Source organism: Propithecus coquereli, unplaced genomic scaffold, assembly GCF_000956105.1.
Source record: "Propithecus coquereli isolate 6110/MARCELLA unplaced genomic scaffold, Pcoq_1.0 Scaffold212, whole genome shotgun sequence".
Taxonomy (NCBI): Eukaryota; Metazoa; Chordata; class Mammalia; order Primates; family Indriidae; genus Propithecus; species Propithecus coquereli.
Window position 1 is genome coordinate 4,550,618 of NW_012146301.1, and position 10,619 is coordinate 4,561,236.

The 10,619-nt window shown below is 40.0% G+C and overlaps 1 protein-coding gene across 1 annotated transcript in view; it reads left to right on the forward strand.

Annotated features, from left to right (window-relative positions):
- The first annotated feature begins 7,730 nt into the window (after positions 1 to 7,730).
- TPP2 (tripeptidyl peptidase II) overlaps positions 7,731 to 10,619 on the forward strand; it is a 72,180-nt gene continuing 69,291 nt past the window's right edge. Inside the window, exon 1 of the mRNA XM_012644436.1 lies at positions 7,731 to 7,991. Coding sequence (XP_012499890.1) covers positions 7,827 to 7,991 — 165 coding nt within the window. The 5' untranslated portion in view covers positions 7,731 to 7,826. The remainder of the gene's footprint in view (positions 7,992 to 10,619) is intronic.

Below are 10,619 nucleotides of genomic sequence, written 5' to 3' on the forward strand. Positions count from 1 at the left end.
TTAGGCGAATTTGTTCAAAAGTAAAAGATTTTATGTAATAAATTTCTTAATAGCAAAAGCTATATCAAAATCCTTTTTCTATCTGGCTTTAGAGTAAATGATTGCCATACAGTAAGGGGGCAACAAAATACATCTGTTTAACAGACACGTACTGTACTGAGAGTTTATTACCACTAGCTTTCCCCTGGGTTCCTTCAATGGTGGATGCAATCAGACTGAATATATATATGCCATATGTCACAGTTTCCCAACCTTTCCTACATCCTTGCACCCACAGAAAATGACAATAGTTCTATGGCACACTGAAGAAACTGGATGAGGCTACTCACAGATTGTGGCAACCCTGCAGGCTCCACAGCCAAATTCTCAGGCTGCCCTGAGGCTGAGAGGATAAATAAGGTTGGGAAGCTTTGCTTTATATTGAGGTATATAGAGATTTCTTTGGTATAATTTCTTATGTGTGTATATACATACACAGGGATACATGTATTTGTTTACATATAATATATACATGCACACACACATACATACATAGATGCATATATACACTTTTTGTCTAGATTACTTAAACATATGTATAAGATAACAAAGTAATTTTATAAATATATATATATATATATTTCACTTCATTTCTTTATCTGAAGAGTCTTGGAAGTTAAGTTTTTTTTTTTTTTGGAAGTTAACTTTAGCAATGGTAACACCGGCTTTCCATCCAGAGATAATCCAGAATGGAATACTTTTTTCCCCATGGAATACTTATTTGCGAATGGTGATACAAATCAAAAGAGAATACAAATGACCACATTCATTTTTAAGTGCAAAATAATATTGTTTGATTCAATTCAATAAATAGTTTTGACAGCATAATATGTGCTGCATACAGCAAATGATCACTGCCCTCATGGAGCGTTTGATGGGATTAGCAAGATGGCCAATTCAACAATTAGGATCACAGGAGATCATTTCTAACATGGAGAAGTGCAGGTTGCACTTAAGAGCACAGAGCAGCAGTGATCACCTCATGCAAGAGAAGAGGTAGACTGAAGTGGGGGCAGGTAGGAAGTGTGAAGAAACTTCCTGAAAAAAGTAACAATTAAATTGCAACCTGAAAAATGAGTAGTGTTCCAATTACCTACACTTTTACCAATTTTTTGTCTGTTTTATCAGTTATTGAGGAAAATATTTTAAATTTCCACTATGATTGTGGGTCTTGTCCTTCATCTACTTTTGCTTTCTATATTTTGAGGTTATTTGGTTCATACTAATTTAGAACCATTTTATTATTATGAATATTTTATTATTCAGTGCCAATTTTTAGCTCTACTAATGCATTTTGCCCTAAAGTTTACTTTAAGTTTTAAATAGCTTCACCAGCTTTCCTTTGGTTAGAGTTTGTATGGTATATCTTCCTTTACTATCTTTTCAGTGATTACAAACATGCATCCTTGACTTATTAGAGTCTAACTGAGTTGATATGTTTATCCCCTTCCCAGGCAATGAAAGGGATCTAGGACATTTTAATTCCATTTATCCCCCTCTCCAATTTTTTGCCATTGCTGTAAGGCACTCTAAGTCAAATATATTTTAAATCTCACAATACATTAATATTATTATTATTTCCTAAGTCAATATTAATTTAGATTCACCCATACATTTCCAACATTGCATATGGATCATTTTTCTTTTGCCTAAGGAATTTCCTTTAATATTTGTTTTCCGCTGCCCTTGTGGTGACACACTGTCTCAGCTTTTATGTCTTTGAAAATGTCTTTATCACATCCTCATTCTTCAAAGATGTTTTCATTAGCTATAGAATTCTGGGTTGATGATTACTTTCTTTCAGCACTGGTGAGCTGTCATCTCATTGTTTTCTGATTTTCTTTGTTTTTGTTGAGAATTCAGGTGTTAGTCAATTGTTGTTCCTTTGAAAGTCTTTTTTCTCTAGCTATTCTTGCCTTTTCCTTTGTTTTTTCACTATGATGTGCCTAGATGTGGATTTCTTTTTATTTATCTTGCTTCAGGGTCACAGACCTCTTGAATATATAGCCTGATTCCTTTCACCAGTTTTTGAAAATTCTCATAAATTATCTCTTCAAATATTGCTCCTACCACATTCTCTTTCTCATTTGCCAGAAGTTTGTTACAACTTCTCACTATTACTTCTATGATTATTTTCCTCTCTGTGATTTTCATCCTTTTATCCCCCCAGGTATTTTCAAGTATTTTCTTCCAATCTATTTGCTGGTGCAATAACTCTCCTTGGCTAAATGAAAATAGCTATTAAACTCATTCACTGAGTTCTTAATTTGATTTTGTTTTTGTATTTCTCAGTTGGCTCTTTTCTAAATTGGCTATCTTTCTTTAAGCTTCAGTTTTCTGCGAAAATTCTCAACTTAATCTTGCTTTATCTTCTTGAATGTAGTAAGCATAGGTATTTTAAAGTACTTTGCTTCTGCCAGGCACCACCAGCTGAGTGGGTTTCAGTCTTAGCTACCTACTAGAATAATCTGGGTGGGTACAAAATATCCCAGTGCACACAAGCTAAACCTCAGACCAATTAAATTAGAATCTCTAGGATTCTGGGAATCTGTGGGCCCAGATATCAATATTTTTTTAGCTTCTCCAGGAGATTCCCAAGAATATCCAAAATTGAGAATCATCACCTTGATCCAAGTTCAGGACTTAATATTATTTATAATGGGTTATCCCTCCAAGGGCCAGTCTAGGTTTACTTTCAAGTAATTTCTACTTCTGGGGTGCAGTTCTTTGCAGTCTCAACCCAAAATGTGGGAAGTTTACCATGGCCGCCCCGACTCTTGGCAGGCTGTGGGCTCATCCTTGTACCCATAGCCCTGGAAGGCTGTAAAAAAGATTCTCACTCTCTCAGCTACAGCTTTAAGAATTAGCAGAAGCCCTGAAAGGCAAAGCTGTCTCAAATGTTAGGCTTATGTCTCAGAATTACATCTTCTCAAGAAATTCTTCACCACACTGTTAGCTCCTGGATGCCTTCAGGAAGGTATCTTTCAAGCAGATATTTTTCATATGTTGTCTGCTTTTTCTCATTCTCACCAGAAACTCGGGCCAATTGCCAAGTGTATCATTTATTACTGGAGGCTCAAGTGTCTGGAACTTGATGTTATATCACCAACTTTGATCTGGCAGTAGAAAGAATAGAAAGTGGGAGGATAGCAAAGATACTCTAAGGATTTAGAGTCATAGAAGTCTCAAGGCTAAATGAATATATGTATATATACTCACATACATATACATGTTGGCATAATGCATGTTTGTCATGATTTGTTGGCATCTCCTGAAAAGCCTTCCTATGTCTATGAATTTTCCCATATTGTCAGTTCTGCCTCTCCATGCAAGAAGTCAAAACTTCATCTCCCAGGCTGCTTTACAGCTAGGCTCAGGCACCCGACTTAAGGTTTGCAGATCAGGTCGCCCACCTAGTTTTTGGACTCAACCGACTAGGAAGCGGGCATCTTTGGTAGGCTTTTGCCTTTAGGGGGCAGCAGTGGCGAAGCTTTAGGCATCTGAACCTCAGTTTCTTTGATGTGAGCTATTTCAGTTCAGGTCCTGAAAGAACGGGACGTCCAGACAAGATTAAAACTACCGAAGATTCTACTGTGGTACCTGTGCAACGTACACAAAAGGCTGGGAAAGGAATCAGACCGCGATGCCAGTCTGACCCTGAGTAAAGAGAGAGGGAGAGAAGGTTGAGTGGAAAAGTCCTAGACTACCATGTAGTGCAGGGAAAACTTGGCAAAGCCCTTGGGGACTCCTCCAGCCTAAGACAGCTGTCAAAGAAGTTCCCCTTCCTCCAGGAACCAATCTGCTCCAGTATTCCTACCGCACTCAATCATGGACTGGGAACCGCCCACCAGAGGTGTGGCCTCGCTGCAAGTGCTGAGGAAGATGTCAAAGATCAGCAGCCGGACGAGTTGGCGCAATCTCTACATAGTTTTGGGAAGCTGATTTTTAAAATATTTTCCAAATGATATGGTGCAGCAATAGCTGCAAAGAAGGAGACTCCTAGGAAACTATTGTCTTTCACCGCACCTGTGCATTGGCTTGCAGCCTCAAATGGGGCAGGTGTTGGGAAAAGGAAGTGCTCCTGGAGGACACCTCCACGCACTTCTGCTGTGAGCAATGCTGCGTGGGAAGTTTCCGTGCGGCCAGCCTATTACTTTATCCCACATAAAGGGACATGCCTTGGTCTACTAACCTTGTTTTGTCTTTTCCTTTCCTTCCTCCTCTCCCCATGCTAAGCCCTTGTTCTATTATCTACTATTACTACAGATGGTCTATATCGTCATTGTTTTTTCCAAGCATCTTTATTTCTTTTCTTCCAATATCCAATGGACGGTCAAGTTGTTTGTCAAATTGCACAAACTGACTTAACATTGAAAGATTCCCCTTAGCTGAAAGTGTCATTAAATCAAAGAAGGAAATGTTGTAAACACACATAATATGTAGAATACTATGGCTTGAAGACAGAGTAAATGACTTTGTATTGAGTTAGTGATTTCAGGAGTCACATAAAATAACAGTTTTCAAACTGTGGTACAAAGTCACATAATTTCAACAAAATCAACTTCCAGATGATTAAACATTATATTTACTCTTTTCTAAACCTATCTGCCTGACCCTGCGTGTCGTGGAGGGATATTATCTCTTCTCCTTTGCATCTCCTATTTCACAGCTGCATCTCCATCTTCCACTTTTTAGAAAAAAGATGTATATCCAGAATCTTGTTATTGTGCACCACCTGCAGGTGTGATAGCCTCTAGGGCATCAGATAAAGGAACAATTTGAAATACTGTCAGTAAAACTTTAATCAGAGTCCAATAACCAATCCCATGCATCTTTTCTGTGGTCATATGGTGGTTAGAAAAAAAATAATTTTTAGTAAGGCCACAATTAGTAAAAGGTTACAGTCTTTTAAAAATATCCGAGAATCTACTACGAGGAACAAGTGCTAGAGAATAAATACCAAAGCATAACAGCATATAGTACTCTGCTGCGTGCTATGTCAAACAGCTGCTCATCTCCTTAAATCCATCTTTTCTCCAATTTAGGCAAAGTTTATAGCAAAAGATGACATTTGTCAGATGAGTGGTTCTTAAAATGGGAGTGGCTGTGCTTCTGAATCTTGTTCACGTCACCTTCTAGGCATATTACATAATACTTAGATATCCCGGTTTTGCTTCCTAAGAGCTTACCAGCTGATGGTTCCAATTTTACAAGAGAAACAGACATGGAAACCTTGTCCTTGTTAACTAGTCCTGTCATTAATGCAACTTATTCACACCATGCATCTTTTTAAAAAGCTGCATTTTCAATAAACTTCTTTTGTTCTATAATTTTCAATAAAAACTTAAGACTTATTAATGTTTTGATCAACTTTATAATAACTGAAAGATAACTCAAAACTTTTAACATTTTGATCCCAGGAAAATTTTAAAAATTAAAATATTAACATATCTATTTTTCTTGCAGATAAATTATTAATACGCCTTTCCATTATAAATGCAAATTACATAAGGATAATATTCTGTGTAGAATGGAAATAAAGCTTCAAGAAAAAATAGTGATATAAAATGTCTGGCTGATTTTAAATGGAACATGTGCAGGTATTTTATAAACAGACAATGGTAAGTATCAAAGAATTATATTCAACTGGCTATATTTAAACGAGTGAGGTAAAAGTTTCATCAAAGAATACCAATATTTATAATATGCTAGAAATTATGTCTTTTATAATTTTTTAAAGTTATGACAAATTTAGACTTCATCTTATAACTGTACAAAGTGATAATTTTTCTAAAACATGTTTATAAGATATGTAAGCAAAAAAAACTTGAACACTTAACAGCAGTATAATAAAAAGTCTGCCACTTAGGTTTCATCCTGCACAATTCATTCCCCACTTATTCATTGGGTGATTCTCTGGCAACATAGTATGGTAGAAAATATTGGGGAGAGATCATGAGAACAGAAATCCAGCTTTTTCATTAACTCGTTTTGTAATCCATAGCAGTCAGTTAACCTGTCCAGCTTTGTTTCCTCATCTGTAAAATGAAGTGATTGGACTATTCATTTGAAACTGGGAGCCATTCCATTCTGTCACTATAAACTCTATACTCAATGTCTTCTGAGAGTTTATCATTCTATTTTCCTGTTAATTTGAAGTTCTTTCCTAGAAATAATTTAAACATAGTTGAGAATAAGAAGGAAAACATTAACTTTTCTCCTTTTCCCCTCCACTAAAGAGAACATGCTTCTCTAAGGCTTATGGAATGAATAAATGGTCAAGGAATCAGTTTAAACCATTGCACAGCCGTTAGAGTAATTCTTGAGACTTCGTGGAGGATCTCTTAGATACTGTAGGTTGGAAACTGGCAATATATAGGGCTTCCCTTTAAACGAGGCATTCTTGACTTGGTGTCCATAGATAGAATCCAAGGGGTAACCTCTAAATTAAATTTGTTTCCCTCAATTACGAATGTAGGCAATAACCAGAGCAGTATAGCTGTTAGTTACCGTTAGCAATAAAAATCAGTTTCTTATCATAGTGCAGTTGTTACAGATATTTCAAAATATTTACGTTCTTCACCATTTTGAAATTATGGTAGTTTATTAGACTTGGCGCTAGCTCCTGTTATTTAATGCATAAAGAAGCACACACATAACTACATACACACATATAAAACTATTGCTATATAACACAGTTGGCTTTAATATTTTGGTAACTATATTTCAATATAATTTATTTCCTTTGTAATCCTACATATTTCATTTTATCTTTTTAAAAACACTGCTCTAGGCCTCGCTAGATTGCCAAAGGGGTTTATGGCACAAAAAAAGGCATTACTCTGGCATGAACGCAGACATAAAGATCATTAGAGGACCACCGTGCAGACTGATGCAATAGATAGCAGTCACTGTGAATCCGAAAAACTGCAAACTGAGCTGAGAGCCGTAAGGAGCAATCAGGAACTTCAATTTAAGAAGGGAAAAAAATGTTTTTTTGAAAGCCCGGAAGCCAAAGGTAGGCAATGAGAATAGGAGGGGCCCATTTCAGTCTCGTGCTTTGCTACAGGTTACAAAGGCGACAGACTGGCCAACAACCCACTTCCTATTGACTGAAACTATCGCCTATCCCCACCCTAATCTTCCCCCCCCCCAGACCTCCCACCGCCATCAAAGGGGCACAACCAGACAGGGGAACCCAAAACCTACACCACTGAATCTAAGATCTTTCAAAATCGTAGGTCTAGGGATTTCGCCGATATCCGCAGGGTTCCTTTCCTTGGGTCAGCACACCGGAGCTGGGACGCCTACAGCAAGCCGCACGGAAAAGTTTCATCCACCACCTCAAGTTCGGAAACCTCGTTTGCCAGATGGAAGGTTCCCGCTACTCCAGGCTGGCGGTCCATTTCCTTTCCCGTCTCTCGAAGAGTGTTTCGGTCCGGGACACCAAGGCCTTTGCTAGGAGGCTGACGCTCTCCTAAAAATCCCAAGTGTGGGTCTCTTTAAGACCCCAGGTTCGAGAACCGAACCCTCTAGTAATACACTCAGACTCCGCCCCCTTCACTGCAGCCTGGGCAACACTAAGGCCTAGCTCCCGAGAGCGGCGCCGTTGGCTTACGTCGCAGCGTGTGATTGGTCTCCTTACTCTGGCGCGCCGAGATTGGTGGAGGCGTGTCGACCCCGCCCCCCGCCCCCGCCTACGGCCAACGGCTACGCGGGTGTCCTCGCGCTGCTTGTCCGCGCGCAGCCTGGCAGTTTGCCTCTTCCTCGTCCTCCAGGTTGCGTCCATGGCCACCGCCGCGACCGAGGAGCCCTTCCCTTTTCACGGTCTCCTGCCAAAGAAAGAGACCGGGGCCGCCTCCTTCCTCTGCCGCTACCCAGAGTATGACGGGCGGGGAGTGCTCATCGCCGTCCTGGACACGGGGGTCGACCCCGGGGCTCCGGGCATGCAGGTGAGGCAGCCCCCGAGGGCCCGGGCGCGGGGACGCGGGATGCCGAGACGCGGGCGGGGACCCAGCCTCGGAGCCTGGCAGGCCGAAGCCCCACTTTGCGGCCGAGCTTGTGCCGGGGTGGGTAGCGCCAAGAGCTGGGCGCCAGGAGGAGGCAGAGGGCAAAGCCGGGTGCGAGAGGGACCCGCGCCCGCCAAGGGGCCCTGAAGGCGTCCGAGTGCCAAATGCGCAGGGTGGGCGAGGGCCCAGAACCTGGGCGCCTGGGCTGGGCCGTTCGTGGCCCAGACAAAAGCATTGTGCTTGGCGCGGCTGGTTGGGGGAGCCTGGGTCCGCTTTTCACCCCAGGGATGCCCCTTCCTTCTTGCTTAGGCACTGCCAGGCCGGACACCTCGGGGCTCCTTCCCACCACGCCGCTTTCCTCTGCAGGTCCCTCGTGTCTTGAACACCGGTTCTTGCCGGATATTTTCAAACAAGAATTTTCCAATTTTTATCATTGGGGTGGAGTGGAAAAAACAGATAGGCAAATGACGCATCAGAACTTAATTTTTAGGGTTAGGGAGATTGGTTTTGGGAAGGATAGTCTTTAAACACAAAAGGTTTCAGAAGGTAACTCAGTTATCCACTTCCGGAATTGTTTCTTCTGGTAGTTTTGTGTATTCTATCTTTAAACGATTTGCAGTGTATTTGCTTAGGGTCATTGAATCTTGTGGCAAAGCCTTCGTTGACATAAGAAGAATCCAGTTGAGTTTGTTTTTTGCGAACTTTAAAGGCCTTATGAAATTATGTTTCTGTATTTTTATTTAAACTTCAAAAACATAAGATGACATCTTTTAATTACAGTTTTAGTTTTGCCTTAGGCAGCTTTAAAATATTTAGATCAGGATACCATACTGAAAGGTAATTTTTTAGAAAAAAATTTTTCTCTCAGTTAAAAACATTCGATTTAAAGTCTTTAAAGTTTAACTTTTGTAAATGTAGCCTTTTACTGAAATCTAGTAATAAAATTTCACCGTGTTTAAGGTCCATCTCTGAGTCTTCCCTGTCTAATCCTACTGTGTGCTGATCACTCTTTTTTATTTGTCCCTCATCCGTGTATGTTATGCCCCTTTCTACACTAAACATTGAGGTTTAATAATTCTCTTCCTACTGCCCCCGGCGTCCCTTCTCCTCTGGATCCTTTAATTGTGCTCTCTGATAACTGAGGTAGCATTTTGGAGATCAGGAAGTAATGAGGGAGGCAGTCTGACTGACAGTATGGAAACCCTCTGGGAATCTTGCTTCCTGGTGTTAATTCTTAGGCACCACTGTGGAGTACAGCACACATTTTTGAGGAATTAGAAGAGTAGCAGGTGATGTGTTCCCTCCTGCTGACTGTGGTTATATAGTTGTTGTTAATAACTCTTAAGACTTAAAATAATGACAGCCGTCACCTCATTGAGGCTTTATTTCAGAGTAGTAATGCTTTCCATTCTGCTGTGGAGTGTGTTTACTTTTTATAGGGATAAGTGGGAGGAGAACAGCTGGGATAAGTGGTTTACTGGTTCTTTTGTCAGGATAATAAGAGGATCAGAAAAGTTTGGAGGAGTACTGTTCCATAGAAATGTGTTCATACAATTTCCAGATCACAATTTTCATATGTGATCTGCATATCCCATTATTCTGTTACTCTCTTTAAAGTAACAATGATTTTCACCCCACAGAGTTGCTATGAAAATTGATTAGGGGAGGATTAATTACATGTGATTTTTTAAAGTGCTCAAGAAAAGTATTAAACACTAATTTTTTTAAGCAAGGATATTTAGTAGAAGGAGTTTATGCTGAATCCTTAATCAATTATCTGAAGGGTAAATATTTGTTAGATTTTACATGTAATAACGTAAATATTCAAGCACTAATATACTAAAGTCAAATGAAAACATAACTCATTATCTTCTAACAACTTTAACTCTCAGATACTGACATAAACACAACTGGTGAAAAGAAATTCAGTAAGGTGGCTTGCAAACATGAGTGAATTTGTAAGGAATTTTTCCCTCTTGCCTCTAACAAATTTATCTTGGGATCTATGTAAAAATCATTAAGATTAGAAAGTAGATAGAAATTAAAAGGAAGGAAAGAATGAAATAGGAAGAGGCGGCTGAACTGGCCATTTGGAAAGCCAAGTGAGGTCTGAGAAAAGGACTAGAGACACAAGTGAAAACTTTAAAGAACACAGTGAGTTGTATCATTCTTCGATGACTTCTTGGGCCCAGTTCTTTGTGACAGCTCTCTGGGCATGTTAAAAGCATGTGTCGGGCAGGTGGGGAGTGGACAGCATGAGAGAAGTAATAATTACATAAATGATTACATATTTCCTCAGCAAATATTCAAGCACCTGCCAGGTGCCTAAGGTTGTGTTAAATGATGCAGTCTTGCAGACTGTAACTGTTACAGAGATTGGCCAATGGGAGACAGTGGTAGCCAGTGAGAGCTGGACCAGTTGGTTTTCACAGACAAGATGGAACTTGGACTAGATTAGAATATATATATGTAGTAGCCAGCAGGTCTCCCTGCCACCAGTCCTGCTTCTCTTTGATCCATCCTCACAATGCCGAAGTTATTTTCCTTAAAAAAACAAAACCAGGCCGGGCG